This window comes from Castor canadensis, chromosome 17 (assembly GCF_047511655.1).
Source record: "Castor canadensis chromosome 17, mCasCan1.hap1v2, whole genome shotgun sequence".
Classification (NCBI taxonomy): domain Eukaryota; kingdom Metazoa; phylum Chordata; class Mammalia; order Rodentia; family Castoridae; genus Castor; species Castor canadensis.
The window spans coordinates 12,525,655-12,547,285 of NC_133402.1; the positions used below are offsets into that span (position 1 = coordinate 12,525,655).

Genomic DNA, 21,631 nt, shown 5'->3' on the forward strand with positions numbered 1-21,631 from the left:
GCCTAGTGTTTCCCCTGTACAGGGCCACACTGGATGAACGCATGTGAAGTACTTTAAGTGATGGACGTAGCAGTGCTAAATGAGGGAGAAGAGTTACCATTACCGCCCACAGTGGAATAGCCAGTAATTGCATGGGCTGGGGATTCATGGCTCCAAATCAAAGATTGGTGAACTACGGCCAGGATGTGGCCCTCTGCTTGTTTGTGTAAATAAAGTTTTATTGACACGCACGCACACACACGTAAATAAAGTTTTATTGACACACGCACGCACACACACACGCACGCGCACACACGCACGCGCGCACGCACACCCCCCCCTGCTTGTTTGTGTAAATAAAGTTTTATTGACACACACACACACACACACACACACACACACACAATCACACACACGCGCGCGCGCGCACACACACACACAGCCCCATCCATTCATTTACGTATTGTCTTGGTTGTTTTCATGCTACAGGGACTGAGCTGGGTCCCCTTGAGACTGGTCAGTGAAGCCTCAGGTATTTCTCATGTGACTCTTTAAGAAAAAAAAAAAAAAAGTGTGTGAGTGTTAAGTTCTAAAGTAAGCTTTGTCCTCACATGTCTTGTTAAACTCCCACAACTGTCCAGATAGTGCTCTCATCTCTGATTTGCAAATGAAAGGTTCCAGAAGGTTCTGTGAGGTGCCCACAGGCACATATGGCAGGAGTGGGGCTGGGACTGGGACTGGGACCACCAGGCAGTCCCTGGGCCCCTGAGCCAATGGCAGCCCTCCACATCTAGTGTCAGGCCTAACATTCTCCCACCAGGTTCGGGGACTGTGGTGCCTTGGGGTCCTGCCTTCTCTGAACGCCTGTTGTGCGTTCCTCTCTTCCAGCTGCTCGCTACCCTTTTAATTCAGCTCGAGCGAAGGAAGGGAGTCCAGTCCTCAGGGATCATGCTCACTTTCTGGCTTGTAGCCCTACTGTGTGCCCTGGCCATCTTGAGATCCAGAATCATGACTGCCTTAAAAGAGGTAAGTGGTGATCTTGCCCCATGGCTCCCTGTGGGAGAAATGTGTGCTCCCTCTGGCCCAGGTTGCCACGGGAACCACGTGATGGGTACCACAGGGGCCTAGCTTCCTCCCCTGGGATGTATTTACTCCACCAAGTCCTCATCAGCTCAGCTGCAGTCTTTGTTCTAGAACCTTTTTTAGAACCTTCTTCGCTGTTAAAGGAAAGTAGCGATGGCAGCTGGTTTCGACTTGAGTTCATGCTTTCTAGGTGCCATGCAGGGGCCAAAGTATGTTTCATAAATACTGTGCAATCCCTCAGCGACTGACGGGTTTCTCAGCATTCACTGACATTTGGTGCCAGAGGCAGCTTTGTTATGGAGCGCAATACTGTGCTGTGTGGGAAGTCAAAGGGTATCCCTGGGCTCCACCCCCCTCAGAGTCAGCAACATCCCTTTCCTCGAGGTATGACAAACAAAAATGTCCCCAGACACTTGTACTTGTTTCCTGGGAGTCAAAAATCACTCTGGGTTGAGGATGCAGGACCCTGTTTATAAGTGGGGAAACTGAGGCACAGAAACAGTAAGTTAAGGGGACGACATCCCCCTGCTGGTGTGAGCAGAGCCAGACCTCGTGTGGCTCCCCCACCAGGCACGGGTGAGAAGTGGGACCACGGGGGGGGGGGGGCAGCTTTCCTGCTGTTCTGTCTCTGAGGGGAGGTGGGATATGCTGGGAAAGCCGGTGGCCTTCTGCAGCCTCCTCTCCTGGTTATCACAGAGTCCCACGGACTGGGAAATTTCTAGACAACAAAGGTTTACTCAGCTCATGGTCCTGGAGGCGGTCAGGTCAAGGTCAGGGGGCCTCATCTGGCGAAGGTCGTCTTGTCGGTGCGATTCTCTGCAGAGCCCTGGAGGTAGCTCTGTGCATGGCAAGACAGAGCAAGTGCACCAGCTTGGGGCTCTCTCCTCTTACAAAGCCACTCATGCCATCCTGGGTCCCCAGCCTCCAAATATATCACCATGTGACCTTGGGGATCAGCCTCACCATGAGCTCTGGAGGCATAAACCTTTTTAGGCACAGCATGGCGTCCACAGCACGGTGTTTCCTTCCTTCTCAGGACACTCAAGTGGACCTGTTCCGCGATGTCACTTTCTACGTGTACCTTTCCCTTGTGCTCATTCAGCTCGTGCTGTCCTGCTTCTCAGACCGATCGCCCCTGTTCTCCGAAACCATCAGTGACTCCGTAAGTGTGACCACACGTGTGCCTGCAAGAGAAGCGTCACGTGATGTGAGGTACAGCTTATTGAGCTGTGTCAAGTGTCCAGGATACCGCTCCATCTCAAGCATCCAGAGACAAGCGATGTCGTCAGAAGGAAAAGCCAAGGCGTAGACAGGGCTGGCGTGCGTTGAGGGAAAGAATCTCGGTTTGCAGTTGTGGGTGTTTGTGTCACACAAGCCCGAAGCATTTGTTACTTGCCACAGTGATTTGAGAAGATGGGAGTGAAGGTTTAAGTATGAGGACTTTTCACGTGAATTTTAACTGCCTGGCTTTTCTAGAAAAACGAGAAGCTTTGGCAGATTTGGGTCGTAATCCCACAGGGCATTTGGCAGGGGCTGAGGGAAGTGTGCATAGGTCATGGCAGTCCCCTCTGCTCCCTCTTGTCTTCTGCCATCGGGGTCGTGCTGGCCCTAGGGGTTTGGATTTGAGCCCTTGTTCAGCTTTAGGAATGTTCTATAGTAGTGCCTGGTGGAGCTGCCTGTAAAGAAAGGGTGCACGGTACTTCAACTCCTTGAGCCTCCCTCATCCCTTCCTTCTTTTTCCTCTCCCTCCCTCCCTCTTCCCTCCCTCCCTCTTCCTTCCTTCTCCTCCCTCCCTCCCCCTTTCCCTCCTTCCCCCCTTCCTACATGTACTGAGTGCTGGGCCACAGTCTGGGAAGGAGACTTATGGTGAATAAAGCACAGTCCTTGCCCACTAGAGGCTGGTGTTAACATGGAGGGGGGTAAACAGTGACCCAGGGGCTGGGGGGATGTCAGGGCAGTGGCAAATGCTGAGAAAGAAGAAAGCAGAGAAAGAAACGGAATGTTGGTTGGGGTGTCGTGCAGTGTCTGACAGTGTTTGAGGAAAAAGAAAGTTCAGGTGAGCAGAAACCCTGAGAGGGAGGGAATGGGCTGGGCAGACACCTGGGAAGGAGCAGTCAAGGCAGGGCTGCAGCAAGTGCGGGTGTCGCCGAGTATAGAGGGAACCACAAGAATAGCCAGTGTGCTAGAATAGCAAGAGGTGGAAGAGATGGTCCCGAGAGGTGGGATTGTCCCTTGGTGGGCTGGATGAGCTATTTGGATTTTTCAGAGTGCATTGGGTTGGGGTATTTTGTGTCGCTTTGTTCATGGTTAGTCAGCTGTGAGTGGGCGCATGGCATCGGGAGCAGTTTTCGGCTGCTGTGGGGCTCTGTTGGGTCTGCCTGAATCTTGCTTGGTGGGTGAGGAAGGATTTGGGAGCATCAGCATGGAGAGCGGGGGTGATGTTGGCCTCGAGACCATGAAGCCTGTATCCCAGGCAAGGTGTGTGCTGAGGGTCCTGCCCCTGGGTTTCCCAGCTCGGAGGAACAGGTCGGAGAACAGACTGGTCTGTGTCTGATTATGAGCTCATGTATCTGTGTGTGTGTGTTTGTGTGTGTGCTTGAATGTGCTTGTGTGTGCATTTGCATCTGTGTTCACACAGAAGTGTGTCCATGTAGATGGCTGCATGTGAATATTCTTGTGAGTGTGTACTCATTCACAGGTATGTGACTTGAGTGTGTGCGCACATGCCTCTGTGTGTGTATGTGCACACGTGTGCATATGTTGTTTGTGGATAAAGTTCAGAAAGGCAGTGATGGTGCCTGGGACACCCATTGGGTTCCTGGCCCATGCCTGGCACAAAGGAGGCACTCATCTGTGTGGCTGTGGTGTGTGTGCGTGTGGCAGCCAGGTGTCCCCATCAGGGGATCACATCACACAAGTCATACCACCTGTGTGGCTGCTGCCTTTGGGTTGCTTTGAGGGTAAACTGAGTCCAGGTGGTGCTGACTGACCCTTCAGACTTCTTGGAGCTTTTGTGGGGAGGGGATTTCTGCTCTCATCTGAGGATCTGGTAAAACCCTTCCTCTTCTCCCATATGCCTGTGCGTCAGGATGACGCAGAGCTGACTGGCCCTCTGTCTCTGCTTTCTGCATTCCCAGGACTGTCTGCCATTCTTGGGCAGCGTGAACCCCTCAGGCCTGGCAGCTGGAAGCTGGACTGTGGGGGGCTAGGGCACCCAATTCTTGCCTTAGTCATTCTGTCATTCTATCTCCTGTCTCAAGTAGCCACTGCTGTCCCACGTCCCTTGTGGTTGTCCCACAGGCTGCTCTGCCTCCGCATCTGTGGGCAGAACCTGCCCTTGGCCACTTTTGGGCACACAGAACGGCTTGAGTAGCCCTGGTTCAAACGCACAGTGGCTGGAAGGGGGGCTTGCTTTGTTTGATGTTCGTGGTGCTGGGAATCAAACCCAGTGCCTTGCACGTGCTATGCAAGTGCTCTGCCACCGAGTCATATCCTTAACTCAGGCGATGAGGCCTGGCCAGACCCTGAGGGATGGCTGTATTTTCCATCACCCATCTGTAACACGCTGCCGCATCAGTAGCTGGACACTGACTGGGCTTAGCCAGGTGGTTCTCTTTCACTCTGTCCTGTAGTCACAGTCAGCTCAAGGCTTCCTCAGTCTGGTGTCTGGCACTGGATGCTGGGCCCTGGCTGCGGCTTCACCTGGGGTTGACACCTGTGTGGGGTCTCTGTGTGGCCTGGGCTTCCTCTCAGCCTGGAGCCGAGTGTTCCAGATAACAGCTGTATCACCTTTTACCACCCACTCCCAGAGTGGCATGGTGTCACCTCTGCTGCCTTTGGTTGGTCAAGCCAGTCACGTAGATCATCCCAGGTGCAAGGGGAGAGGCCAGAGACCCACGTTTAGATGGGGGAGTGGCCAAATCCCGTGACAAGGAGGGCGTGCAAGTTGCAGACACTATTCTGTCTTTGGAAGACTCAGCCAGCCACGTGTCTTCTGGAAGCTTACGGTCCAGTTGGAAAATGGCTGTGACACAGCTCAGCAGATAGATACCCACAGAACTGTGAACGAGACGAAGTAGGGCGAGTAGAATGGGCTAGATTAGTGACTTGATTCTGGCTGCTCCCCTCCCAGGTCTGAGGCCTATGATCTGGGGTGATGCCAGGTGACAGGCCTTCTTGATTTGTCTCCCTGTCATAGGGAGCATTCAGTGCCTGCTGCTCTCCTATCCCAGAACCGGCAGCAGTAAGCACATGTAGTGACTCAGAGCGAGTGGTCAGCCAAGCCCAGAGCATCCTGGGCCAGGCAGGCCAGATGGTGGCCAGCAGAGCTGGCTCCAGGAGGCTGCCTCAAACTGCATCACCCAGGGTCCATCCTCCCAGCTGGCCCTGAGCACACTGCGTGACTCAGACATCTGTTCCTGCCCTGGCTTCCCTTTGTGCTCCTCCCTTCTGTCCTCCCGGCCCTGGGGCTGCCAGGGCTTCTGGGGGCTGAGCTGTGGCTGACCAAATCTTCTAAGCCTTTCCCGAGCCCCAGCCTCCCGTCCTCTATCTTCAGGTCGGGGAGGAGAGAGCCCCATGCAGGGCCCAATGCGGTCATTTGGTAGGTGCTTAGAATGCTAAGGGAGCAGCCGTATGATGCAGCTTCCCTGGCAGGTTAGGAGTCCAGCCTGATCCAGATGTGCTGGGCTAGGTTCTCATTGTAACAAGACCCCTGAAAAACATGGCTGAAAAACACGCTCAGTACATTCACTCATGAGACCTCAGGGCTCATTTAAAGTAAGAGCTGGTTTTAGTTCTGTCCGTACAATGTGGCGTGTGTTTTTCCAACAACATTTTACTCTGAACATTTTCAAACGGATGGCAAGGTTGAAGAACAGCCTAGTGAGAGCCATATGTCCCTAGGGCCTCTGTCAACATCGTGCTAAAGTGGCACTCTCGTGCATCCGTCTGGCCAGCCAACCTGCTCGTTTTCAGGATACCTGAAACTTACTTTGAAATGTATCTCTGGTGTCTTGACTCAGGTACTTCAGCTTCTGGTTTTTGGCTCTTGTTTTTTCTTTAAAGTGAAACTTAGCTTATTCAGTAAAATTCCTGATCTACCCCTGAGCCACCCCTCCAGGTCTTTTTTGTTTGTTTTTCAGATAGAGTCTTGGCTAACATTGCCAGGGCTGGCTTCAGTCTGAGATCCTGCCACTTCTGCCTCCTGAGTAGCTGAGAGTACAGGTGTGAACCACCACTCCTTGCTTGTTTGTTGAGATGAGGGCTCTTTACCTTTTTGCCTGGGCTGGTCTTGCCCCTCAATTCTCCTGTCTCTGCCTCCTGAGTAACTGGGATTACAGGTGTGAGCCACCACCCCCAACTTGATGAGTTTTGATAAGTGAATGGCTTCATCCCTGTCAAGATACAGAAACTAGAACCCCAGAGAGTTCCTTTCCTTCCTGGTCAATCTCTCCCTCCCCCCACCCCAGAAGCCTGACCTTGGACTATGATTAGAGCCTTACAAACTCCATCTTTTTTCCCTTCCTTCTTCATTCTTTCTGGCATTCAGGACCTCATTGTTGTGCAGGGCTGAGCTGGCTAGAAATGAGTCAACCTTGGCCTCCAGGAGTGATGCCAGTGGGGAAGCAGGCTCATAAAGTGACCCTTTCAGGATGGACAGTGGAGGACTCCAAGGTGGGGAGGGGCCAGAAGAGTGAACATCAGCTTAGCCTGGGACCACAGGACCAGCCTCGCAGGAGGGAGGGACATCAGAGTCAAAGGAATGAGAGGCCTCTGCAGGCTAGCAATCTGGAAACTGGAACGGAGGCTTTTCTGGGAGAGGACCCAGCATGTGCAAAGGTCCAGTGGTGAGATGGAACCAGGGCGTGTCTGGGGGAGTTGCATGGAATCCTGCGTGGCTGCTTGCAGGGGTCAGGATACAGTGGGAGGAGCCAGAGTGTCCTGAGGTAGACCTGAAATTTTAACCTGATTGTGGTAGGAGCCCCTGAAGGATTAACACTGAGATGTTGGTGACACTCACAGAGCCAGATAGGCAGAGAGGAAGGCTGCACCAGGACACTGAGTCTTTGTACACTATGGGGTCAGCAACCAGGAAAAGAAAATGGACAAGTTAATTGCCCAGGAAAAGGATCCAGGTGTGCGCTGCAGCAGAGGACATGGAGGTCAGGGCAGGGAGGCAATTTGCACAACTGGTACACAGAAGCGCAAACAAATGACCAGTGTTTGCATTGTACCTGGAAACCTCGTATTGCAGGGCAATAAGGAGGATTGCTGAGCAGTGCTGTACTCGTATGTTAACTTACTTAATCCTTGCAGTGACCCAGCCAGGTCAGGTGATCTGTCTCCCCTTCTTACCGATGAGGACACAGAGGGTCAGAGTAGGCAGGTGCCAGGAGCTTCCCTGTCTGGGTTCTCACAGGGTGTGAATTGGCATCAGGTGAGCACAATCAAAGTGCAGGTTCCTGCCCCTCCCCCCACAGTGTGTGATGTCATGGGTCTGGGTGGCGTGTTTGGTTTCTGAGGAGTACTTGGGTGCTGTGTGTGGTGGGACCATGTTGGAGAACCACTGTGTTAGCCTAAGTGGCTGCTTCACGCACCACACCTCCCACCCCCAACCCCCACCCCAGTGGACATTTAGGCAGTGCATTATGGGAGTAGCCTGAAGAAAATTAAATTAAAACGAAAAGCAGAGTCAAAGTCAGAAAGTTTAGGGGACAGGGGTGGAGTTACCCAGAGAATCAGGCTGGACTTCTGAAGACCCAGGGCAGGCCAGGGCAGGTCATTCATGATCAGAGAGCCAGTCTCAGACAGTTGTGCCTGGGGCTGCCTGATCAAATTGGTTTTAACCACAGGGTTTCCGGCCAGATCACCCGGTGCCGAACACAGATGGCCACATGTGTAGACGCTAAGAAATGGGCCTGTCTGTGTCCGCCTCCAGCCAGACCTTGTCTGAGTTATTTTCATTTCCAAAAGACCAAGGGACCAATTAATAAGCCTCCCACATTCTATCCAGGGCAGAAGTCACTGCATTTCAGCCTCCAAGGCTGGGAATCTCCCAGCTGTCTTTAGTTTGCACTTGGTGAATCCCTTCAGGATGTCACCTCTGGGTTCCACTGAGTGGAATGTCACCTGGACCCTCATCCACTGATACATTTTTCTTGTCTTTCCCTGGCTGCTGCACAAGTCTAGTTGTCTTTGTATTGAAGAAGGACTGGCATGGATATAGAGGCTCCCAGAAACCAGCGCCCAAGCTGATAGATTTCCTTCTGGGCTGGTTCTTGTAACTTTAGATAATCTGAAAATCCTCGTTTGGATCCAGAGGAAGGAAGAAGCCTGGAAGAAGGATTAGATGAAGCTCTTGGAGGATATGGATGAGAATTGAAACAATCCATCAGTAACACAACCCTAGGGCGGGGCATGGTGGTACATGCCTGTAATATCAGGTACTTAGGAAGGCAAAGGTAGGTGTGGTCATACCTTTGGCCACAGGCAAAAGTGTGAGACCCTACCTGAAAAATAAAGTAAAAAAGGCTAGGGGCATGACTCAAGTGAAGGCCTGAATTCAAACTGCAGTAACACAAGAATGGAAGCAAAACAAACCAAACCAAAAAAACCCCAAAACCAAAACAAACAAACAAAGCATAACTAAAAACAGAACCTTAAAGCAGGGCTTATAGCCTGAAAGCCTGAGGACTCAATTTGGGGAGTGAAGCCAGTCCCTGCAAGACTTGGGGTCTTGTTGAACTGGATGTGGGCTGCATTTCAGCACCCACCAGCCATCCCTTCTTGTTGAGGTCAGAGCTGACTTTGGAGCAGAAGACTGTTGTCGGAGGCCTGGTTTCATCCCTTAATGATCATTGTGACCTGGGGTGCTGTGAGGTCTGATGTCAGCAGAGGTCAGCCAGATCTGTCTATAAAGGGCCAACCAGTAAATACTTCAGCCTTTGCAGTGCACCTGGGCTCTGCAGTCCTTGGCTCTGCCTTACTAGAGCATGTGTCAGTGAATGTACATGGCTGTGTTCCAATAAAACTTTATTTACAAACAGCCAGCCTGTGGGCTGCAGTTTGCCACCCCGCTGTATAAAGCGTCTAGTGCAGAGCTTGCTACATCCTGGGTCTGCAAGAAAAGGAAGGCTTCAAGTGTTTTTGTTTTCTCTCCAGCTTTTTTTTGATGTACATTGGCAGTTAAAGTTGTATATATTTAAGGTATACAGTTTGATGTTTTGCCATATGCTAAAACTGTTGTTATGGCTTTTTAGGATTATTGATACCTCTATGGTACCACTAGTACCATCTCTTGGGCTTTGGCTCTGGGGAAGGCCCTATTTTAAGTACTTAGCTTGTTTCACCGCAAATCATTTAATCTTCATCTCTAAGGAACTTGCTCAAGGTCCCATGGCCAGCAAATGTCACAGCTGAGATTCAGACTGCCCCTCCCACTGTGCTAGCAACTGCTTCCCGCAGAAGCCCTTCCCCACCCTGGCCTCATCTCCTCCTCCCCCCGCCCCCTTCTCAGTACTTGCTAGACGAGCAAGCGTTCTGCCACCTCCCCAGCGCATTCACTTTTAGTTGGGGTCTTGTACTTTTGGCCTTGGACCTTGATCCTCCCACCTCTGCCTCCTGAGTAGCCAGGATTATAGATGGTGTACTGCTAACCCTAGCTTATTTCTTTATTTTATTTTATTTTATTTTTTTGGGGGGACGGGGTTTGAACTTAGGACTTTGTGGTTGCAAAATGCAAGGCACTCTATCACTTGGGCCACACTTCCAGTTGGCGGCTTATTTTTGAGATGGGGTCTTGATAGGCCAGACTGGCCTCAAACCTTGATTCTCCTATCACTACCTGAGGGCTTACAGGTCCTTCTCTCTTTAGTCCCTGGTTTTCCCCTTTTTGCAATTCTCACTGTTTAGAGTTACTTGTATTGTAGTTTGCTTGCTACTGGGTGGGGACAGGGGACCTGCCATGTCCTTTACAGCCCTGTCCCCAACACTTAGCCTTCATCCTGGCATAGGAAGCAGGTCCTCCTTGAATAATTGCCCAAGAAGTAAATGAGTCATGGCCAGCTGGGCACTACCACCGCCCTTCCCAGCCAGCTAGCACCTTAGGCCTTTCCTGTGGGCAGGACGGGGGCTTCATTCCGAGTACATTGTAGTGGATACCCTGATAACCCACCCACTGACCTTGGGAGTGGGCAGGAATCGAAACTAGGCCACAGTGAAATGTTCTGCACCCCACCCACAAAGCAAATACCTCCTCCTCCACCAGTGATGCTTCTGTCTTTGGTTGGAAAAATTCCAGCTTACAGCATGACTTGTAGCCTTCATCTGGTGCTCCTGTGAAGCAGGCGGAGCCAAGGGACTAATGACGCCCGTTTTCCAGCTGCGAACACGGAGGCTTTGAGAAGTAGGGACTTGTCCCTTGGGTCCTTCAGCTAGAAAAATAACAGAGCTCCAATTTGAACCCAGACCCTTCTGACTCCATAGTCAGAACTTAGCCTGCCTTAGGTGTGTCTGGACCATGGGTCCGTCGACCTGCAGGGCAGACTTTGCTTCCAAAAGTATGCATGGGCCAGGGTCCTGTCCCATGTGTCCTGACCAGGTTGGGCTGGGCTTGGTGGGTGGGGAGCAGGGTGTGAGGAGTATACGTTGCTGTAGGGTTCACATTGTTTCTTATTTTTAATAACTTTAATTTTGAAATAGCTTGGTTCATGAAAAACTTGCAAAGACAGTAGTTTCTTTATTTTTGACTCTGCATAGCTTAGGCTGGCCTTGAACTCATGATCCTCCTGCCTCAAACTCCCAAGTCCTGGGATTCCAGGAGTGTACCACCAAGCCCAGCAAAAATAGTTTCTGTGTCTCCTCCCGGCAGCTTTATCCAGTGACAGTATCCGAAAGATAAAAAGAATGAACTGTCCCCAAAAAGGCGTTAATCATAGTTCGTTAATATCACACGCTGCAGTAAGCCATCGTGTGGTGGCACAGTGGCTCACTGTGTCATTAGGTGACATTCTGGCCCTCCTTCACTCATTAGCTGGACTTCCTCTGTGAATAGGCACTTTCCCTCCTCCCTCCTCTGGCTGCCCCTGGCGGGTCCATTTGGGGAAAGTAGGAAAAAATCCTTGCTTTTTGAGCTGCTTCTCATCTGTAACACCAGGATGTCTGGGTGTTTGGTTTTTCCGTTATCAGTATGGATTTGTGTCTATAAACAGAGGTGGTATGTTTTGGCACATCATAGTATTTGTTGTCCCTTCTTGGCCAAGGGAGCTACTTTTGGTGATTTCTGGGACCTTTAGCCAGTTCTGCCATCTCATCTCTTTGCTGCAGGTGTGACAAGATGTGCTAGGCTTATCTTTTACATTTTCTTGCCCAGTGACTTTGCCAAGAAGAATTTGAAAGTTCAAAGCAGAAAAAGTTTTTGCTGCTCTGATTCTGTGCCCAGCCGGCTTAATCTGAATCTCTGGGGTAGAAAACCGATGTTGTGGGCTGGGCCAGGCTCGAAGGGCTCACCACTTGCCTGGCAGGCATGATGCCTTGAGTTCAAACCCTGGTGTGTCCCCCCGCCCCCCCGCCAGCAAAAACAAACAAACAAACAGGCAAAAGCCTGGTGGAAATCCGTTTGATTAGAGTCTGCTGTCTTATCTGCCTCATGTCTGCAAAGTGCTGGAACACTGAGCACCATCCTGGGCTGAAGGTCCCATCGGTGAGGGACCCCCTCTCCTCCCTCCCCGGTGCAGGGAACCCCTTCCCTTCCCTCCCCGGCAGCCTGTGCGTCGGAGTTTAGATCTGGTGTGAATGCATTGAGAGCTGGCCTTGGGAATCCGGGAGCCTCTGTGCTCATGTCTCTTTCTTTGCTCAGGCTCAACTTTGTGCTTCTGGGCAAGGGGTTAGCCACTTTGGAGTGTGTGTTAGTGACTCCATTACCCTTAAGATGTGATGTTCAGTGTACAGTGCAGCGTCAGTTGTAGACTTTTTTTTTTTTTTGGTGTTGGGAATGGAAACCTTGCACATGCTAGGCAAGCACTGTACATGTGAGCTCTGTCCCCAGCCCTCCATTGTAGGCCTGTTAGGCTCCCTCTTGGTCCCTGAGTCGGCTATGCTCCCAAGTACCCCAGGGCCTTTGCATGCACACTGCTGTCTGCTAGAAATGCCGTGGCTTTCCTTTTTCCTTAGTTACTCTCTCTTGCTCTAGCCTTACTTGACCACCTTCCTTAAGAAGGCCTTCTGTGACCGTTAGACCCTTACTTGGTCTCATTGACCTATCTTTTAGGCGCCCCCATCACAGTTACAGTTTTGTCTTTATTTGTGGGATCCCTTGGTTACCATCTCTCTCTGAAACCTGATGATTTGGGGTGCACATCTGGGCACCACTTTTTGCTGGGCAACTTTGGGCAGTCCTTTCACCTCTGTTGCTCCATTCCCGTAACTACAGAGTGGAGGTGACATTTTTACCTGTCTTGGAGGTAGATGGTGGAGATGAGACGAGGGAAAATTTGTGTGAAACACCTGGACCAGTGCTAGCTAGGAGAGTAGGTTGGCAGGTACTGCTAGCAGTATTATCACTGTAGACCCCCCCCCCATTCCAATTGGTGTACGCGCTTCTTGGCACACACATCTTCTCAGGAAGTACTTGCTGGCTTGATGAATGAGTAAATGAAGTGGAGATAACAGTCCTACCATGTTCATGGGGTTCTGGAAGGATCTAAAATCACACTAGTATGTGGTTCTTTGTAGAGTGTCGGCACAGAGTAGTGTTCAATGAATGAGTGAGTGACCTGGGGACAGTGGTGGCACCAGCTCACAGGGTTGTTGTAGGGATGTAGGAAAAGGTAGGTCTGTAGTACGTCATAGAATGGCAAGCATGTTGTAGGTACTCGGCGAGTACTTGTTGAAGGGGTGAGTGATGGGGGACGATGGTAACAGCAGCTCACTGGGTTGTTGTGGGAAATAAGACTAGGCGGGGCTGAAGTGCATTGTAGTGTCTTGCACACCGAAGGGGCTCAGGAGACACTTGTGGGTGACTCGGAGAGCCTCGAGGCTGCTCCTGCTGGGCTCAAGCAGGGTTTGTGGGGATGCAGAGGAGCCCATGAGACGTGCCAGTCCTCTGCAGGAGGTCAACTGGCTGCTGTCCTCCTGCTCTGCATAGGTGAAGAGTCTAAGTTTTCATCCCACTTTCTCTGCTAGAATCCTTGCCCGGAGTCCGGTGCCTCATTCCTTTCCAGGATCACCTTCTGGTGGATCACAGGGTAAGGCTGGGCCCCCAGGCCTGGGGCGAGGGTGGGAACAAGTGAATGCACAGGCACCTGTGTGTGGCTGGTCCCCCATGACCCCCTCCATCACTCACCTGCAGAGTTGTGTCCTGAGTCCTCCTGCCCTGGGCACGATCTCAGGCCACTGACTCTGTCCTCCAAGTTCATGTAACAAATAAACCATGAGCCACTTTGGCCTCTGTGGAAAACTTGGCCTGGGCTACCCTGCTCTTGGGATTGAAGGTTATTTTTTATATTAAGCTTAATGATGTCCCACTGTATCCAAGGACCACAGACACCGCAGTCGCCCTGTGTTCAAGTCTCTTATACAAAGTGGCATGGTATTTGCATATAACCCCGTCACATTCTCCTGTGTCCCTTAAACCATCTCTAGGTGACCTGTGATGCCCAAAGCATTGTGAACGTGGTCTAAGCAGTCACCACACCCTGCTGCTTCAGGAACCATGACGAGAAAAACATTGCACTGTGCAGGGCTTTTTTTTCCCCCCTATTTTCGGTCCACGGTCAGTTGAATCTGTGGATGTGGAACCCACAGACACAGAGGACCAACTTTGACATTGTTGCCATTGTTCCTGTGCCCAATAGAAAACTCATACATGCGCGTCAGAGGAAACACTGTAGAAATACGCATAGATCAACAAGAAAATTCCCAGATGGGCTTCCCTCATTCCTGTGTGTTTTTAGCACGTCTTTTTCTTCCATTGTCAGTGTCTTACTGGGGACTGTTTGGATCCATTTTTCTCCCTTAATAAGTATCTTGTCTTTATAAACTTGGTGCGAACATCTTTTCTTAATTAAATATTTTAATATTATTATTAGTTTGAACTAGGACCTTATGCTTGCTAGGTAGACACTCTACCACTTAAGCCAGCCCCAAACACCTTTTTGCTTCAATTATTTGAAGATAGGTTCTCACGTTTATGCTGGGGCTGGCCTGGACCACGATTCTGCTATTTCCACTTCCCATATAACTGGGACGGCAGGTGCATGCCACCACCCCAACTACTGGTTGAGATAGTCTTGCCTGGGTTGGCCTCAAACCACTGTGTTCCTGTTCTCCACCTCCTCAGTAGCTGGGATTACAGGTGTGAGCCAGTGCATCTGGCCCTTAATATTTTTTTCAAGTTAAAGGTCATCATTGGGACAATTGATGTAATTCTGTTATGGACTGCAATTTATTGCATCCATATTAATGGCATTTGTGATTCTTTTTTTTTTGTGGCACTAGGGTTTGAATTCAGGGCCTCATGCTTGCTAGGCAGCCACTGTACCACTTGAGCCGCACCTCCAGCCGTATTTGCCTTTGTTTTTCAGATAAGGTCTCGTGCTGACTTTGCCTAGGTCCTTGATCCTCCTACCTCTGCCTCTTGAGCAGTTAGGACTACAGGCGAGGGCCACCATGCCTGATCACCTTAGCCTTTTTAATTTAAGATTTAAGGAGAAATCAGAGCCATTCTGGTAGTTCCCTCCTGAACATTCTGTGTGGCGCTCTATAAAGATGAGAGCCATCTTTCCCGGATCACCTAACAGAAATAGTCCATTTATGTTCCAGTCTTCACTTGAGGGAGGGCAGACCAGTGCCAGCAGGCATGTGGAGAGAGCTCCAGCGTCCTCAGTGGCTTCTTTCTCCTTCAACAACTCACTGTCTTCCTGTTGTGTTTTGGCCCCAGGTTGATGATCCGGGGCTACCGCCAGCCCCTGGAGGCCAGTGACCTCTGGTCGCTGAACAAGGAGGACACTTCAGAACAAGTGGTGCCGGTGTTGGTGAAGAACTGGAAGAAGGAGTGTGCCAAGTCTCGGAAGTAAGTGAATTTTCCTGCACTCCAAGGGAGGCCTGACACTCTCCTGGATGACCCAGGTACCTCCCTCCTGCTGCAGTGGCCTGAATCTGGTCTGTGCTCTGATAGTGCCATCTCTTACAAGCTTCCTGGTTCTGGGAAAATTGCTTCCCTTCCCCTGGCTGCAGTTTCCTCATCTGCCAGATGGAATGGAATCTCACACCTGGCCAGGGAAATTTTGGTAGAGAAGAAAAGAGAAACGTGGTTGGTTCTGTTGCCGTGACCCGGGCCGTGGGGCTCTCCCTCCCTTCCTGAGTTAGTTTCATGTATCTTCGCCTGTCTGCGAGCATCTGGCATCTGGAATGTTCCTGCTGTTTTGAGTGTTTTTGTTCAACATCTCAAGCTGACCACTTGGAAACAGGATGGAATTTCCAGCAAGAAAGTCTGACTTTCTTGTTTCTGTTAAGGTCAGGCCCTTAACAGACTCTCTCAGCAGGTGCCACAGACAGCTGCTTTTATAAAGTGCTGGTCCTGCTGAGGCCCTGGGGTCAGGCACTGGGACAAAGCAGACCAGCTCCTCGCATGGTTTGGTGTCAGTGGCACCTTGATTTGAGAGATGGGGCATTGGGAGTCAAATGAAGAGAAGGCTTAGACCACTGTAACGTTAGGATGCTATTACAAGGAAGAAGTGGGGTGAGGGTGACCTGGGAGCTGTTTTAGATACAGTTCTCAGAATGGCGTATCTGAGAAGGTGACATTCAAAGAAAGACTGATGGGGGGTGGGGGAAAGGGTTTCCATAGAGGAAAGAAGCAGTGCAAAGGCCCTGAGGTGCTCACGGAGCAGCAAGACAGCCAGTGTGGCTTGCGTGGAGTGAGTGGGGTGGGGAGGGAGGATGAAGGTGGGAGAAGTGTTTGCAGGGCTCTTATAGGCTGGGCTAGAGAGTTAAGGTTTAATGACAGGGACAGTGAGTAGACAGAGGCAGATTTGTGCAAGGCAGTGGTGTGACATGAGTTCTGTTTTATAATAGCCACATAGCAGAGAGCAGAGCAGAGCGGAGGCAGGAGGCCAGGGGAAGGGCTTCAAAGACAGGCCTTAAAGTCTCTTCCCACCTTCCTCCCAGCCTCTGTTTTCTACTCAGGGTTTTTGAGAAGCGTGTGAGGTAAATGTCATCTCCTAAGCCAGGGCAGGTTTTAGTTGGGGACATTGTGTTTGTTTACCTGGGCACAGCCCTGGGCAGGATGCCTCCATCTTGCCAAGAAGAACGTTGAGAATTGGCTCTTGGACTCAAAAGTGGACCACTCGGAATCGGCTCCATTAGTACCTTGTCCTTTAGGGACACTCAGCTTAGGGAGGGACACTTTTTTTTTCCAGAGACCTGAGCCAGGTCTGGCACCTGTACGCCCTATGGGTGTGAGGGGTAGAGAGGACATGAGTTCTCTTGGGTCAGAATTTTTTGCCATGATCTCTTGCACCTAAGTCTCTTGAATTAATCAATGGCTTCTGTTCTCTGCAGCCTATGGCTGCTGTAGTGTACAGCCACGTTGGATCTTGGATCCTGCAGGCATGAGTGTGATGTGTTCAGGTAGCTATGGCAAAATGTGGTGGTGCGTTTTTGTTTTTGTTTTTTAAGGTTGAACATAGTTACCATACCTCCTGTCATTGCACTCCCGGGCAGATATCTGAGAGAACTGGAAACTTAGGCTCTTGGCAGGCTTGTAGAAACTTGGAACTGCTTTGTTTGTGACATCCCCAACTGGAATCCACCCAGCACGATGTGTTAATCACCGTGCATCCAGACAGCGGACATCCAGGAAATTCAAAATTGTGTGATACTGAGACCGTCTTAAGTCTCCAAATCTCATTTTATAAATGACAGCCAAACCCACCAAGAGCACCTTGTGTTGCCGTGGTTCAGGCTGATCAAAGGATAAAATTGAATTTGGTTGAACTGAGTTGGTAGACAGGAAAAGACCGAAGAGAGAAGAAACAAGACCGGGAGTGATGACACATACCTGTAATCCCAGCTACTTGAGAGGCAGAGATAGGAGGAGCATGGTTCCAGAATAACTAAAGCAACAAAGGGCTGGAGGTGTGGCTCAGACAGTAGAGTGCCTGCCTAGCAAGTACAAGGCCCCGAACCCAAACCTCCCAGTACCACCAAAAATAAAAATAATAATAATAAAAGAGTGAAACAAAAAGACTAGAACGTGTTCATATCAAAGTGACTTTCTTGTAAGGCAGGGGTGGGAAGATGGAGACGGAACCATAGAAAAGTAACTGGTTAGCTCGAGGTCACGTCAGGTTACCGTTCTGTGTAAGGATTAAGGTGGAAGGAATTTCATTTGCTAATTAAGCTTGCCAGTCCAGAAGCTTGGCTGTTTACTCTCTAATCCAGATATTTTGGAAGATCAGACAGATTGCTCTGTTTCAGTTTATTGACGTGGAACTGGTGTGAGTGACTCTATTCTGATTTTCAGCCTGGTCTGTTGGGGCCTAGTGCAAGAGCTTAGTCCCAAACAATGACCTCCTGTCATTATTATTTAACAAGCCACTTCTGCCTACCTGCACCTCAGCCCCACTCTGCCCACCCCAAGGGTCTTATTGGCTGGGGGAGGGGGGGTGCCTCACCTCTTTTCAGAACTCTCAGCTCCAGGCTTTGCTCTTCCTGTTTCCTGTATCTGGAGCACCCTTTCCCTCACCAGCTGGATCTGTTCCCTCATCCTTCAGGTCTTGACTTAAATGTTGCCTCTTCCAGGCAGCCCCCGTGATGGCACTGCTCACATAGTATACGAAGTTAACATTTGCTGAATTGTTTCTGTGCAGCAGCTCCTGAATTGTGGCTCCGATCCTGAGAAAGCATTTAGGCAGGGTCAGTGGCTGATTGCCACCCTTGCCCGTGTTGAAATTTGAGTTGGGTCATCAAGTCCCTTGTTATCTCAAGTCCCCAGTTTTGGGCCCCTGTCTGTCCTCCCTCTGTTCTGGGCAGTTTTCTCCTGACTCAGGCCTTCCTGTTACCTTTCCTGTCCCCTCCCAGCTGCACTGTTTGGAGGCCCTGTGGCTTCTTCACCCCCAGGAGCTCCTTCCTTCCCTCGAGGCCTCTTGTTTGCTGGGCATTTTCCCTTCCTGACTCAGTTCTGGCTGGCGCTTCACACTGCACTTGACTCCCTCCACTGAGGCCAGGGCTGCTCTCCTCTCTGCCTGCCCAGGCTGAAGGTGACCCAGGTGGCCCACACATTGCTCAGGCAATGGTTCAGGCTGCTCCTTCCTCCTGCCCAAGTAGGCCTGTGTGGTTAAAAAGAAATCCTGTTACACATCCTGCTTAGGAGACCATCTTCAGGGGAAGTGAGTGCAGTGAACAGGGAAAGGCCTCGGGGTGACAATGACATTGCAAAACCCAGAAACACTCCTCTGTGGTCAGCAGAAGAATGACTGTCCTCCTTCCAGATGTCCGCCTCCTGCTTCCCACAGCTGGGGATGATGTTATCTGACATGGTGAAAGGTTTGTAGCTTTGACTAGGTTAAGAGTCTCGAGCTGGGAGAATATTCCAGATCACCTATGCAGACCTGGTGCAATCACAGATCACATGCTTCTTTATAAGAGGGAGGCGAAACCAGAGAGCAGAGCTGCACACTGCTGGCTTCAAGGATGGAGGAAGGAAGGAGGGGGTCATGAACCAGGAAGTTCACCAGCTTCTAGAAGCAGGAAAGGGTAGGGATGTGATAGCCCTCCAGAGCCCCAGCTCCGTGGACCCACTTCAGCTTTCTGACTTCCAGAACCAGGAGGTCATTTGATCCTAGGAGGATGTGCTTTCATTGCATTTTTGGGAGAGGAGAGCTAGGGTGTGTATCAGTGTCTACTGCTGTGTAACAAATGACCCCAAAGTGTAGCAACTTAAAATAGTAATTAATGTGCATTCACCCTCTGCCACCATGCTCTCTGGGCCAGGGCTCAGAGAAGGGCTCAGCTGGGCGGTTCTTTTGACCAAGCATCTCTCATGGCTGCCGTCATGTTTTCGGCTAGGCTCCAGCTGTCTAGAGGGGTGCAGGAGCTCCTTCCAGGTTGCATGGGATTAGCAAGTTATTGCTGGCTCTACTTGAGGTCTCCTTGGTAGGAGGGGGGTCCTCTGGGGCTGACTGAGTGTCCTCAGGACATGGCAGTTGGCCTTGTCCAGTGTGAATGATGAAGAAAGGCAAGATGGAAGCCATGGGGTCTCCCATAACCTCGTCTTGAAGTTGTACTCCATCATTCCTATAGTGCCTGGCTCTGAGTGGACAGGACTCCCTGGGGCACAAATACTAGGAGCCAAGAGCCATCTTTGAGGCTGGCTGCCATGAAGTTTGGGGAGCGGCAACAGAGTTGGCCCTGGTACCCATTTTTGAAGTCTCTGAGATTTATCCAAGCTGTATAAACTCTCTGAATCTCAAGATTCTACCCGAGAAGCAAATGGGTTGAACTGTGGAATGTTTGATGTTTCCTCTACCCCTGACATACAATACCAACTAATGTTCTATACTAGTGACCATTCGGCCCTGTTTAGGAAATACCTCAATTACGTATTACAGATGCTCCTCAAGTTATGATGGGCTTATACCTCAACAAACCCATCATAAGTAGGAAATATCTTAAGTCGAAAACACATCAAATATGCCTCACCTACTCAGTGCCATAGCTTAGCCACACTGAGTGCTGTAGGATGTTGGGAGTGCCCTCTTGTGATCCCGTAGCTGACTGGTAGCTGTGGCTTGCTGCCCCCGCCCCACATTGTGGGACAGAACTATATTCACATTGCTAGCTCTGGGAAAGATCAGAATCCAAAATCTGATTGGTTTTCTACAGAATGATTGTGGCTTTCGCAACATTGTAACATTGAACAATCCTAAATTAAAACATTGTAATTGAGGGACTGTCTGTACTTTTTGTTTTTTACTTCATAATAGCTTTATTGGGATAGAATTCATGCTCACACAATTCACCCATTTAATGTGAGATTCAGTGATTTTTTTTTTGCATACTCTCAGAGTTGTGCAACCTTAACTACACTCCATTTCAGTGCAGTGTCCTCAGTCTCATGTAGCTTATAGCTTTCACTCATTTGCGTCGTGTTTGTCCTTTTGACCGTTGTGAATGTTAGTGCCATAAACATCCATTTATAAAGTTGTAGGTAGTCACTTGTCTTCATGTCTCTTGGGCACGTTCCTCGGAGCAGGATTGCTGGGTCATAGGGGAGCTCTGGGTTTAAGTTTTTATGGAACTGAGCAACTGTTTGCAAACGGATGACGTCATGTTCCGTTCACACCAGCGATGTGGAAGCTCTGATTGTTCCATTTCCTTGCAAACACTTCTTATCTTGACTCTTTGATCCTGGTAGGTGTGATGGTGTCTCCCCATGGTTGGAATTTGCCTTTCTTTGATGACTAAGGATGCAGTCATGTGCTGGTCAGCTAGCTGTATACATTCTTTGGAGAATACTCTTCGGATTTTTTTTTGCTGCTTGTACAATTGGGCTGTTTTTTTGTTAAGAAATTGTAAGTGTTCCTTTTCTGCTCTACATTCAAACCCCTTAATCTTTTTTTTTTTTTGTGGGACTGAGATTTGATCTCAGGTGTTTGAACTTGCAAAGCAGGTGCTCTATCACTTGAGCCACACCTCCAGTCCATTTTGCTCTGGTTACTTTGGAGATGGGAGTGGGAGAGAGGGGGGTCTCTCCAGCTCTTTGCTGGGCTGAGATCTTTCCAATCTCAACCTCCCAAGTAGCTGGGGTTACAGGTGTGAGCCACTGGTGCTGGCCCCTTATCTATTTTTTTTCCTTTTTTTAAAATTTATTTTATTTTTTAAAATTTTTTGTTTTATTATTTATATGTGCATACAAGGCTTGGGTCATTTCTCCCCCCTGCCCCCACCCCCTCCCTTACCACCCACTCTGCCCCCTCCCTCTTCCCCCCACCCCCTCAATACCCAGCAGAAACTATTTTGCCCTTATCTAATTTTGTTGTAGAGAGAGTATAAGCAATAATAGGAAGGAACAAGGGTTTTTGCTGGTTGAGATAAGGATAGCTATACAGGGAGTTGACTCGCATTGATTTCCTGTGCGTGGGTGTTACCTTCTAGGTTAATTCTTTTTGATCTCACCTTTTCTTGAGTTCCTGGTCCCCTTCTCCTATTGACCTCAGTTGCTTTTAAGGTATCTGCTTTAGTTTCTCTGCGTTAAGGGCAACAAATGCTAGCTAGTTTTTTAGGTGTCTTACCTATCCTCACCCCTCCCTTGTGTGCTCTCGCTTTTATCATGTGCTCATAGTCCAATCCCCTTGTTGTGTTTGCCCTTGATCTAATGTCCACATATGAGGGAGAACATACGATTTTTGATCTTTTGGGCCAGGCTAACCTCACTCAGAATGATGTTCTCCAATTCCATCCATTTACCAGCGAATGATAACATTTCGTTCTTCTTCATGGCTGCATAAAATTCCATTGTGTATAGATACCACATTTTCTTAATCCATTCGTCAGTGGTGGGGCATCTTGG

General features: G+C 49.9%; 1 protein-coding gene across 3 annotated transcripts in view; it reads left to right on the forward strand.

The window, feature by feature from the left end:
- Abcc1 (ATP binding cassette subfamily C member 1 (ABCC1 blood group)) overlaps positions 1-21,631 on the forward strand; it is a 123,141-nt gene that overhangs the window by 37,832 nt on the left and 63,678 nt on the right. For all 3 annotated transcript variants that reach the window (XM_020181572.2, XM_020181571.2, XM_074060444.1), the window contains 4 exons: positions 868-1,005; positions 2,099-2,224; positions 13,243-13,304; positions 14,999-15,130. In XM_020181572.2, the coding sequence (XP_020037161.2) occupies positions 868-1,005; positions 2,099-2,224; positions 13,243-13,304; positions 14,999-15,130 (458 nt within the window). The remainder of the gene's footprint in view (positions 1-867; positions 1,006-2,098; positions 2,225-13,242; positions 13,305-14,998; positions 15,131-21,631) is intronic.